The 17,980-nt window shown below is 46.2% G+C and overlaps 1 protein-coding gene across 1 annotated transcript in view; it reads right to left on the reverse strand.

Moving 5' to 3' along the window:
• The window catches only part of SLC6A11 (solute carrier family 6 member 11), a 132,765-nt gene that overhangs the window by 107,776 nt on the left and 7,009 nt on the right, over positions 1–17,980 (reverse strand). Inside the window, exon 4 of the mRNA XM_028101756.2 lies at positions 17,777–17,867. Within this exon, the coding sequence (XP_027957557.1) occupies positions 17,777–17,867 (91 nt within the window). The remainder of the gene's footprint in view (positions 1–17,776; positions 17,868–17,980) is intronic.

Genomic DNA, 17,980 nt, shown 5'->3' on the forward strand with positions numbered 1-17,980 from the left:
GAAGGGCTGGACTTTCTCCCCACCAAAATACTGTGATATTCCCGGAATTCTGCAGGGAAACCTCAGGGTGCTCATCAAGTACCTTCTTTCTAGATTAAGAGTCTCCTAGCCGACATATATCTACCACCTTGCAAACTGCCCCCAACAGCATCCTGAATGCCCAGCAGCTGGTGAATGAGAAGGGTGAAGCCCACACAGGAAAGAAAGTGGGCCAGTGCAGATGGTGTGCTTTTCCCAGGCCACCCCAGGCTCTGAATTTTTCATTAAAGAAACACTTACATGAGGTCCCTAGCTAGCACAGGTGCACATACACACATGCCTTCTTGTTGATGTAGTTGTTTTCTGAACTGGAATTTGAAAACTGGAAATGGCACGGGGGTAGAGGGATAGCGGAGGGGGCAGTTCAGCCAGGAGGGAGTTGGCTCAGGTCCCCTCTCTTCCACATTTTGAATGCTGCAAACTTTTGAGTCATGCAGCCTGCCTCGGCGCCCTCTCGCTTAATTGAACAATCTAATTCCCAGAATGGGAAGCAGATTACTAAAAGCTACGCAGGATGAATTGCTCTTTTGTTCCACCAGACACTATTTGAAAACATCCTCAAACTATTTTCCTTAGGTTTTACCAGAGCTGACTCTAACTAGCAATGGACCTTGGGTTTCTAAAGATAGGGGGCTTGGGGGCAGGTTCTCAGACTGAGGGCTGTGAGTTGTTTTGAAAGCCACAAGGGCAGCCTTTGAGAGCCAGGGACTGGGGCACTCAACTCTGGAGACTTGGAGAAGGCACAGATCTTCCTGGGAAAAAGCTTTCTTAATGACCCTCCCCCATGAAGTGCTGGGACAGGAGAAAGGTCTGAATAAGGAAGAATTCGCTGCCAACACCCTGGCAAAAAAAGGACCAAGGAACAGACCTCCCAACACTGTCCAGGGAGCAGGAAATGTTGAAGACTAGATGGAACTCTTTGGAGACATTTACTCAAGTTATACTGAACACCTACTATGAGCCAGAAGGGGAAGCAGATCCTTCATGAGGCATGTTTTTCAGGACATAAGTGTAGAATATTTCTGGAGATTGCTATCTGGAGACTAAAATCTCAGAACTTGGAGGTATGATGCCTCTGCTTCCCTAGCCCTTGGCACATAAAGAGATGGGCTGGGTTCAAATCGAGCTCTGCTCCTTACCGGCTGTGTGACCTTGGGTAAGGGACATCACCTCTCTGAGTCTCAGCTTCTTCATCTGTAAAATGGGAATGACAATACTTTCCTTTGATAGGTTTTCAAGCATCCTCTAACCCTCCCCACAATCCTTGAGGTTAAGTATAATCACCATCATTTCAAAGGTGGGGAAACTGAGGTGCAGAGGGGTTAAGTAATTTTCCCAAAGTCACACCAGGAGCAAGCAACAGCACTGGGATTTGAACCCAGGGCTCCTGGCTCCAAAGCCCACACCTTCAGCCTCAATACTAACTCCTAGATTCCCCTGTAAAATTACCGCCTTCCTCTCTTCTTCATAAATTAAAGCTTTGGTAAATGCATGCCCCAAAGCTATATTACATGTCTCTGCATATGACATAAAGGTAGTACACATGTCCTTCATACATTTATTAATTTATTCAAGTAGCACTTATCAAGGTGTCTTCAGTGTGCCAGTGTTACAGCTGGGGATCTATAAAGAGCTCATGTTCTAATGGGGAAAACAGAACTGGGCATGGAGAGGGTCAGGACGGAGAAAAGCAGGGACCCTCACTGGGGATCGGGCCCATAACAAGATGTGGAGGTGGGACTGAGCCAGGGGGTCCTGGAGGGTAGGAGGAGAATTAACAAAGAAGAGGCAGGGGGAGCATTTGGGGCAGAAAGGCCACCAGGTGCAAAAGGCTGGAATGAAGGCTCAGTGAGGCCAGGGAAGGTCACAGCATGTTGGGTCAGTGTAGCAGAAGCCAGGGTGAGAGGTAGGGGTGAGGACAAGGCTGGAGTGTGAGCAAAGCCTAGACTATGAGCCTTGCTGAGGAGCTGGGGCTTCGTCCTGAGGGCAACAGAAGCCTAGTAGAATCTTAAATAGGAGTGAGACCCCATCAGATACATATTTTGGAAAACTCTCTTTGGCTGCACTGAGAAGAATGGACAGTGAGGGTAGAATGGAGCAGGGCTGCCTTAGTTTGGATACTAAAGGGGGAGGGTCTGGACCAAGATGGGGGAATGGCCCTGGAGGGGAACAAGTGGGCTTGAAAACAGCACAGGCACAAAGTGACTGCCAGGGGGTGGTGGGCAGCAGGGAAGAGGGAGGTCTCAGCTGACATCCAGCTGCATACTTGAATGGATGGGGGGTCATTAGCTGAGCAGGACTGAATCGTCAAGCAGGTTGGAAGAGGAGGCGGTAAAGAATCTTTTAGACAAGATGATTTTGAGGGTCTGTGGGACACCCAGGAAGCTGCAATGCCCAGGGGCAACTGGGGCTCTGGCTGTAAAGCTCAGAAAAAAGATGCAGGGAAGAGATTCAGACCTGAGCCATCAGGGTGTGCTGGGAGAGCAGGAGGCTGCCTGGGGAGAGCTGGAGGAGAAAGAGGGAGAGGACAACCTGCCACAAAGCTTCCAGAACCCCAACATTTACAGGGCAGAGAAAGGAAGGGAGGAGCCTTTGCAGCAGACAGGTGTGAGCAGAAAGGCAGGGGAGCAACAGGAGAAGGTGGTCTCCCTGGAGGCAGAGGGCATTCCAGAAGGAGAAGCAGCCCATCTGCCAAGTACTGCTGGGCAGCCTGTGAGAGGGAGGGTGTTGCGGGATTTGCCACCAGAAGGGGTGGGTGAGGCAGGGAGAGTGGATCCCTGTGGGGCAGACTTCAGCCTGCTGTGGGTGGGGTGCAGACACGCAATGGGACCCTGGTGAGGTGGCTCTTTGGGCAAGTTTGGCTCTCCTGGATCAGAGGCCATGGTAGCGAAAAGGGCCACACAGGGTACAAAAGCTGTTCTGCTTATGGCTGTTTTGTTTTGCGGTTGGTGCAAGTGGGATAGTTAATGGGTAAGGGAGTGGGGTGGAGCGTCAAACACAGGAGGGGATGGGGTGTAAGGGAGGAGAGGAGGGTGTAGAAGAAGGAATACACAGGTGGAGATGTTGCCATTTTCTACAGGAACGGGAGGGAAAGAGCTGGGGAAGCCAAGAGGCCAGTCTGAAAGCAAACCATCCTTATTAAGAGACTGTCAGGAGAGAACCGGAAGGCGCTGGCAGTGGACGGGACCATGGCAGGTGCCACTAAAAGCCCTACACTTGCCACATTCACTCCCTCCTGTGAGGGCACTATTAGACCCATTTTATAGGTGGGGAAACTGAGGCCAAGTGAGGTAAAGCATCTTGCCCAGATTAGGATTGGAAATCGGGTTTTTCTGGTGCCCCACACCCCTCCCCCGCACTGCTGCCTCCCACTCAAGGCCCCTCCTCCGTCCTTCATGGTCCTAGGGAAATCGCTGGAATCCCAAATCCAGTCCTCAGGCATCACCCTCATTCCCCCTCTCAATGTCTCATACCCAGAGAGGCTGGGTCGGGAGGGAAGGAAGCAACCTCACACCTGGGGTTTCCCTAGCTTCCAGAGCCACGAATAGTCTGAACCAGGAAAGCAGAGAGGGAGCAGGCAGCCAGGCCCCCCTCCCTCCCACCCCAGAGAGCCTGGGAGAGGCTGTGTGGGAACAGCTCCCAGCATGGCCAGTCGGCAGGGGAGGCCTCATCTTAATGTCCGGCACGGAGCCCACAAACACATCACCTTTCTTTAACCTGCCACGGAGGACATGCTGCCAGGGATGCAGAGACCGCCCCAAAAACTGGCGCTGAGGGGCTGGGCTATAAATAGCCTTGCTGGTCGTCCTTTCTGCTCTCCCCAAGCAACAAACAAGAAAGGGGCCATCACCAAAACAAATGTGCCTTCCCTGCCCCTTCCAGAATCTCTCTGCCTTCAGGGTTCTGCTGTCACCTCTCTGGGAAGAAGGCCCCCAACTCTCCCCACTTACGGGATTTGCTCCTCTGAGCCCCCAGCCGGAGTCCTAAAACCCACTGGAGGCTCAGGGCGGAACCCTCTTATCAAGAAACTGCAACTGTTATTCCCATTTTACACATGGGAAAACTGTGGCTTAGGCAAATTAACATGCCCAGAAAGGCTGAGGCAAAACCTGAAGCCACATCTCTTTGACTTCAGAGGCAGAGCTTGGACCCACTGTCTGGTCATGGGGAAGATGGGCCGGAACTGTGTCATTCAGGGAATACAACTAGGGACCCAAGTTGACCTGAGAAATCCCCGTAGGCCAAGCAGAAGTCCCCAGCAACCCCCAAACACACCCTGACTTCTCTACTTTACAGGATTCATTCCCTGTTCCCTCTGCCAGGAATGTCTTTCTCAGTTCTCCCAAGCTATAAAAACTTGACCTGTTCTTTAAGCACCCGCTTAAATAATACAAAGCCTCACAAAGTGCTCTTGGTCCTTAGGGTCAGTCCCTCCTTTCATTTAAAAGTTAAGCAAGCATCTACTATGCGCCAGGCACTCCTAGGTCAGGGGCAACAAACTTTTTCTGTAAAGGGCCAGATAGTAAATATTTTAGGCTCTGCAAGCCATGAGGTCACTGTCCTAACTATGCAGCTCTATCCTTGCAGTGTGAAAGCAACCATACACAATTTATAAATGAATGAGTGTGGCTATCTTCCAATAAAACTTTTTTTTACAAAAACAGACAGCAGATGGGGTTTGGCCAGTAGTCTCCAGACCCCTGTCCTAGGCTAATGCTTTCCAAAGAACACTAATCCCTTTGAGTTTCCAGGTCACACCAGGCCCTCATTGGAGAAAATGATATACATAGTAGCCCTCCTTTGAGAGTCTCAATTATCATGAGAATATTAAAGGCTCTGAGAAGTCCTGCAATAAAGACACCTTTATAGCTCTGATTTGCCCACTGTTTCCCAAATTTATTCAGAAGTGTTCCCTATTAAATTGCAAATTAAAACCACAATGAGATACTATTCCACACCCACTAGGGTATACCAGCTAGGATGGCAGTAATCAAAATAACAATAACAAGTGTCCTCAAGGATGTGGAGAAATGGAACATCGTATATTTATTTCTGGTAGGAATACAAAATGGCTTAGCCACGTTGAAAAATGGTTTGGCAGTTTCTTAAAAAGCTAAACATAAAACTCAGAGATTCCACTCCTTGGTTATTCATAATAGCCAAAAACTGAAAGTCATCCAAATATCCATCAACTGAGAGACAAACAAAATGTGGTAGATCCATAAAATGGAATGTTATTTAGCCACAAATGGGGATGAAGTAGTGATACATGTCAAAACATGGATGAACCTTGAAAACATTATGCTAAGTGAAGGAAGCCAGTGACAGAGGACCCACATTGAATGACTCCATTTTATAAGCAAAGTCCTAACTAGGCAAATCCAGAAAGAGGGAAAGTGGAGGCATGGTGGCCTGGAGGCAGAGGTGGGAGGAGAGATGAACTGCAAATGGGTACCAGAGCCCTGAAGAGGGTGATGGAAATATTCTAAACCTATATTGTGATGATCTCACAATTGGCATTTACTCAAAATCACTGACTTGCACACCTACAGGGGGAGCAGTTTAGGGCATGTAAATGATAAGCCAGTTATTAAGAAGTTAGGAAGGAAGTGTCCCCCGCCACAATTCTGCCTTTTCAAAGCAATACTTGCTAGCATGATGCAGAATGCACGCTGGAACAGCGCTCTGGCACTCTTGTGTCTGTTATCGTGTTTACTCCCATTGTTCAGAGGAAACAGAGGCTCTATGTCATTTCTGACCTCGCCTTGAATCACAGACTGGTGGGTCGCAGAGCCTGGACTTGTACCCCAGTCTCCTCTTCCATACCCTCTCCCCTCCGGCTGGTGGGTGAGATCCAGGGAAGTAGAAGGCAGTGAAAAGAGGAGAGTGAGTCTAGAAGAAGGGACCGTTAGGGCATCAAAACTCAGGGAAGAGTTCCAAAACTTGTGCCTCATGGGGAGATGTGAACAGAGGTACTGTCGGTCAGGAGGCAAAGTGCAGAAGGGATAGGCTGAGCAGCAGAGAGGCTGCCACAGCTTTTGGGAACCCACTGGTTCTTAACATAGCCCATCCTCACATGGGTTACACGGATCCCCCACAGTAGAGAGGACCTTGCCATGCATGGCTGGGGTCCCAGGATCCTCCAATTCCTCAGCCCTTCTCCTCCTCACCGGGACTCAGCATGGCCCTAACGAGCTGCCTAAGCCTTGCCAGCCCCACCCCATGGGCTCCCACAGTACCACACCTCTGCAGCACCAACCACCAAAAGCTCTGATGAAGTCTGACCCTCTTTGCCACCCCTGGCCCCCTGAGATGTTCTGTGTCAAGGTTGGCAATGAGCCACCATCTGCCATGGAGGGACAGCAAGCAGGAAAGGCACACATGACAACAGGAAAAGCCCTGGATGAATGAGGAGATCCAGGGTGGGAGCTGGGAGCTGCTCCCAGCTCTGGGGTCGCCCACCAAGAGATCTCCATCCTTTGAATGTCACCTTATCCATGGTGGGGGGCGGGGGGCAGGCTAGATGCAGGAGTGAGAGGCACTACGATTAGCCAGTTACTTACCGCCCACCCCCATCACTTCACACTGAATGCACCCTGAAGGGTGGACAGGTACACCCATTTCACCAACGAGGAAACAGAGGTTCCAAATCACATGCCCAGGGACCCCCAGTAAGTGGGAGGGTCAGGTCCCCCAGTTCTGGTGCTTCTTCCCCATCCTGGATGTCTTCCAGGAGTGTAGAGCAGACACGAAGGGGGTGTGTGTGTGTGTGTGTGTGTGTGTGTGTGTGTGTGTGTGTGTGTGTGTGTGTGTGTAAATCTGGGGAGTTTCATATACTTTCTTGTGGTTTCGTTAAAAGTCATCTAGACTAGAGATAATGCACTAAAATTTGGTAACAGTCCCTTATGCGTTATTCTGCACCCGAGTCTGAATTACATTCATTCATTAACGCCCGTGCCACCAGCTGCAGGCCCTTAAGCTATACCCTGGGAGGCCAGCATCAGTTGACATCTGCCATCACAGCAGATCAGAGTCTGCCAGGGTCACACGCAATACCCGGCTCAGGTGGAAACCACAATATTCTTCTAAAATCAAGGTTCAAACCTTTTCCTAAAGGAACCTCTTGAAATCCAGCAAGGACAGAACCCAAAAGGTGGTTTTATCTTGTTTTTGCTGGGCACTGGAGCTTTCTCTTCATTCATTCCCGTTAGTTTCTCCCTTCCTCCATCAATTATAGCTCCCCATCTGCTTAAAAAAACTATTCCTTCAAAAGCGTCAGTCCAGCAGCCTGCAGAGAGAAGGGACATGCCAGTCAGATTCTGCCCGTGACAGAACAGGCATCTGTTGGCATATCAGACACAGGCAGGAGGAGTGCGGAGGCATGAAGGGACGCAGGTGGGCTTGGAGGGGTCTGCTCTCAACCCGGGTCTGCCTCTGGCTTGCCGAGAGAGGCAGTTTGGACCAGACCCTTAACCTCTCCCTGCCTCCGAATCCCGTGTGGGATGAGGACCCCACAGGGATGCCACATCATTTATCCCTGGGGTGGGTGGATTAAACTGAAGTAACATGGTGAGAGGGCATACTCAGGGCCAGCGCACACAGCCAGGGCTTCCTTTCCCTTGCTGCAGCCAACAAGACGTAAAAGGACCCTCAGACAAAGCCCTTCTGGTTCAGTAAACTGCGACTTCCCATTATTTAGTGTAAGACATCTGCTATTTTTTTTTTTTGTGAAAACAAATACACTCATGGCTCATTTTATATACAAATATCTTTACTCCACCAATCCAATAAAAGATCATAGGAGTAGATCATAGCTCTTCAGCACTTACTAAGCCCAATTACTACTCCTCCTCCCATTCTGCTGGCAAAGAAGGTGAACTGTAGAGAGACTTAAGTAATGAACACAAGGCTAATAAGTGAAAGCAACAGGATTCAGATTCTTGCTGTGTTTGGCCCCAAAGCCCAGGTCTCTGCATCCGCGTACCACATCACTGTTCTTTTAAAGAGCATTTCCGTAATTCTGTATACAAGCCATACCTCTACCCTCCACTCTGCTCGCAGTGCTGTGTTCAGGCTGCAACAGCAGCAGAGCTACCAACTAATCCTTCTCGAGGCAGGGGCTCTGTGCAAGCAGGCACCCCCGTGGTGACAACTGAGGGCAAATAGCTCACAGCTGGGGTGAGAGGAGCCCCCCATCACTGAGAGTGGGGGAGTGCTGCACGCGGTTCCTTGAATGGGACACCTGGGTCTTGCTTCAGGGGTGGTTAGCAGGGTCGATCTGGTGGAAACAAGGGAGCCACCAACAGTGGACTTTGGCAAGTAATCCCTCTCAGCTTCAGCAGTGTGGAAACGAAAACCCCCTTATGTGTGCTCTTTTCCCTTCCTTTACTTAAACAGACTTTCTACGTTTCCTGCAAAACACACAACACACACACACACACACACACACACACACACACACACACACACACACACACACACACACACCCAAACCACAGACTACTTTTGCAATAAGGAAATCCAAGAGTCCACTGGAGAACCCACTCTGTAAAAGGGAGCTGACCTTTATTAATAGAACTAAATTCCTGAACCTGGGAACTTATTTCCTTCAATAGGGCAAAAAGAAAAGTAAGGAGAATGGTACTAAATGTACAGGTAAATATTGGCAGGAAGAGATTCTGAATTGTTAATAGTTGTTTCTTGGAGGGTGGGGCCAGGAAGAACATACTACAACAGACTCCAAGTTCATACATTAAATCTTAATCCCCAAGATGATGGTATTAGCAGGTGGGGCCTTTCGGAGACAATTAGGTCACAAGGGTAGAGTCCTAATAATGGGACTAGTGCCCTTATAAAGGGACTCCAGAGAGCTCCCGTGCCCCTTCTACTATGTGAGGACACAGAGAGAAGACAGCCATCTACGAACCAAGAAATATGCTTTCACGACACACCAAATCTATCAGTACCTTGATCGTCCGTGGACTTCCAGCCTCCAGAACTGTGAGACATAAATTGTTGCCCGTCTGTGGTATTTTTGCTATAGCAGTGTGAACCTATGAAAACACATACTTAATATGTGATACCAAATGTATCACATTTATGTAGCTGTTGTGTTTGAATCACTAACCACACTCACTACTTTTGCAATCAGTGAAACATTAAATAATTACAATAAAGAGGCCACAAAATGCCGATTCGGGTTTGCTGGGGTGCATCTCCTGAGAGCTGGGAAGAGCTGCCCAGGCCTGCTCCTTTGCACTGAGGCCAGTGTGGCCAAACCTTGTACACCTCAGCGGGACTTCCTCCCTGCTCTCCTTAACTTCTTGCCCCCAGCACCTCCCTGGTGGTGACGACTGAGCAAGAGAAGGAAGGGAACTGTAGGGAGAGGCAGCTGCCCCCTGTGACACCCCCCCTCCCCCCGCCCAGAGCAGGGCCCTCTGGAGAAACCAGGGCTGCCTGGGGACAGTAGGAGCCAAGAGTTTTGAGTTCTGGCATATGAGCTGGGCAATCCCTCAGCTTCTCCAAGGTTATGTTTAATGGAAAAATGGAGATTTTTTTTTCTTCTGCCAATCTCACTGGGCTGATATAAAATTAAATGAGATAATGTTAACAAAAATGATTTGTAAGATAAATAAATAATGAGTAATAAGGTGAAACCACTGTTGTAATTGGGATTTGTCACTCAGGAGGAATCATTATAATAAATGACAGTGTATTCAGTAACCCCCCTCAAGCTTCTATTTTTTTTGTATTATGAAATAATCATGTTCCTGGCTTTAACTTTTTTAATTCAAATAGTATAAAAAGTATAAAGCAAAAAATAAATGTCTTTCCACATCCTTGCTTGCCCCCATCCCATTCTTGGGTGATCACCATGGTTCAGAGCTTCCTGTGTATCCTCCCAGAAATATTCTATGGAAATAAGGCATATACATATATTTTTATAATTATGGTATTATATACAACATTCTACACTGTGCTTTTTCCACTTAATTTTACCTTAGAGATCTCTTCCACATCAACGCATTTTCTGCTCATTCCTTTTTAGCAGTTCTTGCAAATACACCATAATTTATCTAATTGGTATCATATTTAAGAACATTTTACATGTGTCTTTTTTTTTTAAATGGTCACAAACGGTGTTGCTCTTGGCATGCTGTTCATAACTAGTGTGGTCATCCCAAATAAAGTTCCAGAAGTGGGATTTGGGGGACAAAGCAAATGTGCTGCCCAAGAACTGAGGGTTACTGCTAAATTGGCTTCCACTGCTGTGTAAAAGCTGGGAGAGTCCAGGCAAATTTGGAGCCTCCCATCTGCCCCCATCAGGAAAAGCCCACCAAGGATGTGTGCAGGTAGTAGGCATCTCAGTGCCAGTGGGTAAGTGGGAGGCATTAGCAGGTCAGAAGGGCAAGTTCTCTTACTGTCCTGGGGCATGGCATGGCCAAGCAGAATTACCATCAACCCCATAAGCCTGTTTCTACCCATCATTCCTGATAGGTCAGGGCACCACTCCCCCCCACCCCCACCTGCCCTCTCTCCATGCAGAAACCTCAATTTCATGTGCCTGGACCAAGAAAGTGTCCCCATGGCCCCTGCTTCCTGCATCCACCTGGCAGCCTGGGTGATCTTACTCCTAGATCCGATCCTGTTATTGCATGGATATGCCTTTTGGAGGCATCCACGGGATGATTCAAACCCTTTAGAAAGACACCCAAGTCCTTCACACTTGGCTCCAGGCTCGCTTGGCTGCCTGCTTTTCCCCAAACACCTCCAACATGCCCCCACTGCAGGGTCACGGCTCCTGCTACTCCTTTGACTCGAGGGCTCATCCCCAATATCCACCAGGCTGCCTCCCTCACTTCCCTCAGCTACCTACTCAAATGCCACCTCCTTAAAGAGGGCTTCCCTGATCGATGACACTCTCGCTCCCTGCTGGCTTGTTCTTCAGCAGACCGATCCTGACTTAACCTAATACTTTCTGCCGACTTGGCTGTCTGTGACGTCCACTCCACCAGGCAAGTCTTTTGTTTTGTTCCTGCTGTATCCCAGAACCCACAATGATACCTGACCTCCAGTAGGTACTCAGTAAAGACCTGTGACTGACTAGATGTTCTGGCCCTGCCTACTTCCTCAGCAAAGTCCCCCACCATTCCGCAGGCTCCACAGGCAGGAGCACTGCAGGTAAAGTCTACAAGCCTCAACATACAGCTTCAGGTCTTTGGGTTCTTGCTTGTGCTATTTTCTCCACCAGGCATGCTCTTCATTCACTCCACTGGCAAACACATAAACTTCTATTCACCCTACAAAACCCCGCTAAGCCTCATCAACTCCATGAAGCCTTCCCCAAAGCCCAGGCATCCAGGCTTCCTCATCTTAGCTCAATGCAACCATCCTACAAATATCTGTTGCTTTATAGTCAAAATCTTTTTATTTTATTATTTTATGTTTACTTTCCAGGTTCCCCCACTAAGCTATGTGCTTCTTCAAGGAAGATAGCACCCCCATGATCTTTCTGGCTACTGATAAGGTGCCCAGCATCCAGTAGGTTCTCAGAAAATGTCAAAAGAACAATCAAGTGAATAAAATGCACTGAGAGTTCTTCAGGTCCACTCTGAGGGGCAAAGAGACCTGGCTAAGGAGGCTTCTCTAAGAATGCTGAGAAGAATCCATGTAGGCTTTCAAAGAGCTGAATGACAGCTTCCTTGTAAAAATGAGCTATCACATATTGAGTACTCACCACATGGAAAGCACATAGGCCTCATTTCACCTAATCTAATGCTCCTGACCACGCTGAGAGTTAGGTCCTATTACCATCCCAATTTCAGAGAAGAAGATGGAGGCTCAGGAAGGTAAGCTGCCCCAGGTCATGTGCTGGGCCAGTGGAGGAAGCGAGGACTTAAACTGGGTTCTAGAACTTTGCTGGCCAAAGTCTACACTGTGTACATGAAGGGGTAATATGTTGGGAGAGGGGTACTCCAAACTAGCAGAAGTAGATGGTGCCAACCAACGTTGGGTTCCAACTTAGGGAAAGGGTCTCAGGGGCACTTCTGACACTTCAGTAGGAGACACAAAGGCTGCTTCAAACACACAGGCCAACTCCGCACAAGGATCAGCTATGAATCCACACCTGCAGAGGTAGGGGCGAAATGGGGCAGAGTCACAGTACCAGGAGTTAACTCGGGCACCCCACTTAAAACCTATGAAAGTTCTTAATGTGTGTTTTCTTCTATAATCCTCACAGCAATCCAAAGAAGCTGGCAAGGCAGGGAAGAGGGCTAATCCCCATCTCACAAACCATAAAGTCAATCACAAACCTTCTCTTTCTTCATTCAATCCTTTCCAAAGGGCTTAAGCTATACTGGGCTCAATATAGGCAAGGACTCATTCAATCCTCATCTCAGCCTTGCAGGTGGGCATTATCATAATCACTTCCAATTTACAAATGGGGACAATGAACTCCGAACTCTGAGGTGTTAAAATAAAAAACATCTGTCCATTCATTTATTCCCTCCTCCACTCATCCATCTCAACTAATATTAAGCATGTAGAATGTGCTGGCAGAACAAGAGGGAACAAACAAGGGCAATCCTTGCTGGCATGGGGCTTATATTCTCATGGAGGGAGAAAACGTGCAAGTAAACAAAGACATGAAGATTTCAGTAAGTGCTATGTAGACAATAGAACAGAGTGATGGGGCTGAGAGGGGCTGAGCGCTGATGTAGCTGGGATGGTCAGAAAGGGCATTGCAAATGACATCTGCATTAGGACATAATGAAAAGAAGGAGCCAGACACCTAAGCATCAGGTGAGGAGTCTTCTAAACAAACAGAACAACAAGGCCCGTGACCGAGAGTGGGACAAGCACATACAACGGACAGAAAGAAGGCCGGTGCAGAGGAAGGCAATGGGGAAAGAGTCTGAGAGGGAGGCAGGGCCGGGCCCTGGGCCACAGAAAGAATCAGGGTTTCACTCCAGCTCCTCTGCCTCCCAAAATTTGTGTCCAAAGAAAATCAAGTGGCCACATGATTTAGAAACAATTAAGTTTTAAAAACTCATCCAGTGAAGATAAACCAGAAAGATAAAACCTCATCCTTCCGAATAAAGATATAGAACTGAAAACACTTAGAGCTTAATTCAGGCCCAGCACACAGTATGTACTCAACAAATGCCGGTTGAATGGACACCGTGCAACAGTGATTTCAATTGTATACACAGCAAACATGGACTTGCTGAAGACCTGTGGACCAATGGGATTCAAGGCCTTAAGTGAAGAAGCCCAAAGGCCATCTGCTGCCATGATGCTGGTTACATACTAGACAATACTCGATCCCACCAGACGACATGGGCTTAACATTTAGAACTGCAAACGTATTTAGATAAATGCTCAGGTGCCAGATGCATAATGAGTTACTAAGAAAACCAGGATGGCCTAATTTTGAAATATGACATCAGAAAGACAAACTGCCCCTGTCCCCTAGACCCCCTGCCTGAGCAAGAATCCAAGACTGACCCAGGGCCAGAACTGTTCTCACTGGCTAAGCCAACAATTTATACCCTGAAAAAGGAAATGAACCTTTAAGATGGGGCAGGAGGCAGGTTGGGCCAGGTATCCAAGGTCAAGGTGAACCATGGCCAGTCATGGGCAGGGAAGTAGCACCTTGTAACCGATTTTATGGTAGGACTTGTCTCACCTCTGCTTCTAGAGGGCTAGAACCGCATCTCACATTTCTGCCTCCTCCAAATGTGCAATAGTCCTTCCTATGTTCAGGTACCAGGAGTTCAGACATTTGTGGAATGAGTGAATGGGCAGGCAGCTGAGGAAGTCTATTTGGATCAAGCAGTATGGCCCTGAAGTTAGAGGCAGTCAGGAAAGGCAGCAGGAGCACACCTGGGACCTGAACCGAGGGAAGGCCACACAGGGAAATAGCAAAAAGAATCAAAGAAGAGATGCTTCTGAGGAAACTTGATCCAATACTTGAAGAGCTGTCACACTGGCAAGGAATTAGGCATGCTCTATCCAAAGCCCCAGAAGAAAACTGTCAGCTGAATTTAAGGAAGAACTCTTTCCCAACAAAGTATGTGTCAAACTGTGTTTTGTGGACTGCTAGCATTCAGGGAGTGGGGGTGCAGTGGAAGAAGGAAGGGAAAGATTCCAAATGCTTCCATAGGAAAATATGTCAGGGGATTTGAGTCAAAGATAACAGATGTTCTTGCTAAAGAGCACAGCTTTTGGCCCTTCTCAAATTTATGAGGCCCCAACAGCTTTTCATAGGATGTTACGAACAGCTCACAGAGTCTCTGTTCCAAGCTCATCTCTGGGAAAAGATGAATTAGAGCTGTCTGACAAAAGCATCTTAAGCATCTTATGAAAAGGTGAGTGTCACACCAGTATTTGAGTACTTTTAGGATGCAGAATTCAACACTGCACACATAACACAGATGCAGTCTAATAGAAAACTAAAACCACTGGTTCATTCTCCCATAGACTTTCATCTGGAATGGCCAAGTGGTAGGCCAAAAGGTCCAGTTACACATAAGGATGCAGATTAGCTCTCTCCTCCCATCACTTGGTGTCCAAATAAGTAGGTGATATGGATATTGCATGAGTTCTTGCCAGAGCCCACTCCGACTTCTCTTGCAGTATCTTCTAGAATATATTGCCTGCCTGCCTTCCTCCTGTTTATCCATTCTGTAAATATTCATTGGGGGATCTTCCATAGACCAGCAGTAGTAAGTGAAGCCAAACAAGGTGTTGCTTTATGACTACCTTTTGGAGAATACAGACAACAAACAAATACATTGCCCCAAAAATGATTTAACTGAGGTTTTATATATATATATACATATATATACACATATATTACAAAGGAAATAAATGGTGCAAAACAATGGTAAGTTACACAGAGATCTTGTCAAGTGTGAGGTTTCTGTATGGACTCTCTAAGGAAGCACAGAGACCCTGTTTCACAGACCCTCAAATGTGCAGGTAGAAAATCATAGTCCCATGGGGCTGGGAAAGGCCAAACAGGCCCACCCATCACAGTAGCCTCCTCTCTAGCACATGTCTTATGTATGCTATATTTGGGACTATGACTCAGTAGGTTTGGGGAGGACTAGAGAATCTGCACTTCTAACCAGGTGATTCTCATGCTGCTTTAAGTAATACTACTGTATTGTGCATTTTAAAAAACCTAAATAAATGGAGAGCTATACCATGTTCATGGACAGAAAGGCTCAATCATAAAGATGTCAATTTTCTTCAAATTACCTATAAATTCAATATATTCCAACCAAAATCCCCATGGAGTTGTTTTGTTCTTTATTGTTGTTTAACCTGAAAGCTGAATCTAAAATTCATTTGGAAGGCCATTTTGGAAAAGAACAAAGTGAGGGACCTGTCTTACCAGCTCCAGGCTTACAATAAAAGTATAGGCATGGTATTAACACATAATTAGCCAAAGACACCAATGGAACAGAACAGAAGGCCCCAAAACAGACCTGTACTTTTAGGAAAACTATAAATGGAAGACATCATTACAAATCAATAGGGAAAAGATGAATGACTCAGTAAATACTGTGGGAGAAATTGGTAATTTATATTAAAAAACAACAACAATGCTGAACTCCTACATCACATCATATGCAAAAATAAAATCCCAGGTAGATTATATTCCTAAATATAAAAACATAAAATGTTTAAAACTCTTGGAAGAAAATATACAAGATTTTTACAACTTTGGGGTAGGGAAATATATCTTAAATAAGATGTCAACTATGCAACCCAAAAAGAAGAGACTGGCAAATTTGACTTCAATAAAGTTGAAACTCCTATATGCCATAAGTAAGGAAAGTCACACAGTAGGAAAAGCTATTTGCAGCATACTTACATCTAGAATGTATCAAGATACTAGTATCTAGAATGTATCAAGAATTCCTATCCATGAGAAAAGACAATCCAAAAAGAAAAAGATATGAGCAGGAAGTTCACAGATGAGGCACCCAAATAGAGGAAAAATCATGAAATGTTTTAATTATTTCACAAGTAATTAGAGGAATGCAAATTTAAAATACTAAGATTCAAAATTTAAAAATCAACAAGACCAAGTGCTGTGTAGAATATGGAACAGTAAACTTCTCATACACTATTGTTTAGAGAGTAAATCAGAATGATCCTTTCAGAAAGCAATTTGACATTATCTGATAAAACCCATGATGCATGCACCCTACTACTAGCAATTCCACTCTTAAGTATACCACATAGAAACCTTAATTCACGCACACAGGGAAGCACAGACAAGACATTTATTTTGTGCTTAATAACAGTGGGAAACAGGAGAAAGTTCAAATCCCCATCAAGAGGAGCCAGCTAAACACAATGTAGTCTTTTTATACACTCAAATACTATATAGCAGGAAAAAATAAATGAACCAAAGCTACATGTATCAGCATGGGAACATCTCAAAACCAATACCGAGCAAAGAAACAAAATTGTAAGAAAATATAAATAATGGATACCATCAATATAATATTTTTAAACAGGCAAGAAAGATCTAGGTACTATTTGTATACATAATTACATATTAGTATATAATGTGTATATAGATGTGTGAGATACACACACACACACATATCAAGTGTAAACATGAGACTGCTAAGTCTAAAGTCAGCATCATGACCTCTAAAGAGCGAAGGAGATGAATGGTATCTGGGAAGAGAATTAAAATCACTTATAAAACCACTGCTCCTCTACACTACTTATAATCAGCATTAGGGATTAGGGTAGGGGATGTTTTTGAATAAAGCCATAGTTTTTTTCAGATTGAAAAGCCTCAGAAAGCATTTAGCCCAACCTCTGACTCAGAGAGGAAGCATCTCCTCAGTACCTTGAACAAGGGATCCTGCTACCTCTATTCAGAAGATCCTGTGTCAGGGCCACTGTGTTCTGTTACGCAGGTTGGTAAGGCACAATTCTGGAGCACACATTTCACAATATAAATGATGCCCCCAGGGTTGTGCAGTGAATGGCTTCTATAACCATATGTAGCAGCCGGTAACTGCTAGGTCATAGACCCCTCTGGAATACTAACAAAGAATGCCCACCTCTGAGAAAATGCCCATCCGCACAATTACTGCCTGTAATGTGGGTGGATTCAGACACCTCCCCAACAACGATTAGCAGTCCTCCGCTAGCTGAACACTTTCAGAGATGAGTGATCACAACCTTCGGAAGTACTTGCAGACAATGCTGTGAAACTAAGCTCTTACTTTAAGCACATTTGAAACTGGCCTCTTTATAACCTCTATCCATTAACGTTGATCTGCTTCGTTTGGGCATGACACCTCAGCTACTGAAAGAAAACGAATCTCCCTTCCCTTGCCCCACCCAGACTTCTGCTTTCCAGGCTAAATATAGTTTTGACTTAGCTTATCACAAACATGCTGTCTCCTCTTTTGTTAAAAATGCCTTTTTTTAACTACCATTTTTACCAAGCACTTCTTACCCTAATAAGCAACCAGGCATGCTGACACGTCATCAAACAACAAAAAATCATTTCTCTCATCTGCTCCTTTGGGAAACCTCTAAAATCTCCAAAGCCATCAAATGCCCACAGAAGCTAGGTAGTGCAAAGTCGAAGAAAGAAGAGGTCAGGCTTTTCCCAGGGTGGGAGCAATGTTAACTGAGCAGAACCAGGACAGAGGCCTCACAGGCCAAGGGACACAAGTCATTTTCCACTTACTCCCAAAACTCCATGACGGGAGAGGTGGCATTCTGCAGGGACACATGACTGTGGTTGCTCATGTTCAGTTTCTGGAACTCCACACAATTCTCTACAGTGGAAACAAGACAAGAAATAGAAGATTAACCTCTGCAAGGGCTGGATCTTGGGAAACATTCAGATTTGATGATGCAACCAGGTGGTTTTACCTAGCCGCTCCAAGCA

The sequence above is a fragment of the Eumetopias jubatus genome, unplaced genomic scaffold, assembly GCF_037043125.1.
Source record: "Eumetopias jubatus isolate StellerSeaLion01/CBP00866 unplaced genomic scaffold, mEumJub1_p1.0 scaffold_1, whole genome shotgun sequence".
In the NCBI taxonomy this organism is placed as follows: Eukaryota; Metazoa; Chordata; class Mammalia; order Carnivora; family Otariidae; genus Eumetopias; species Eumetopias jubatus.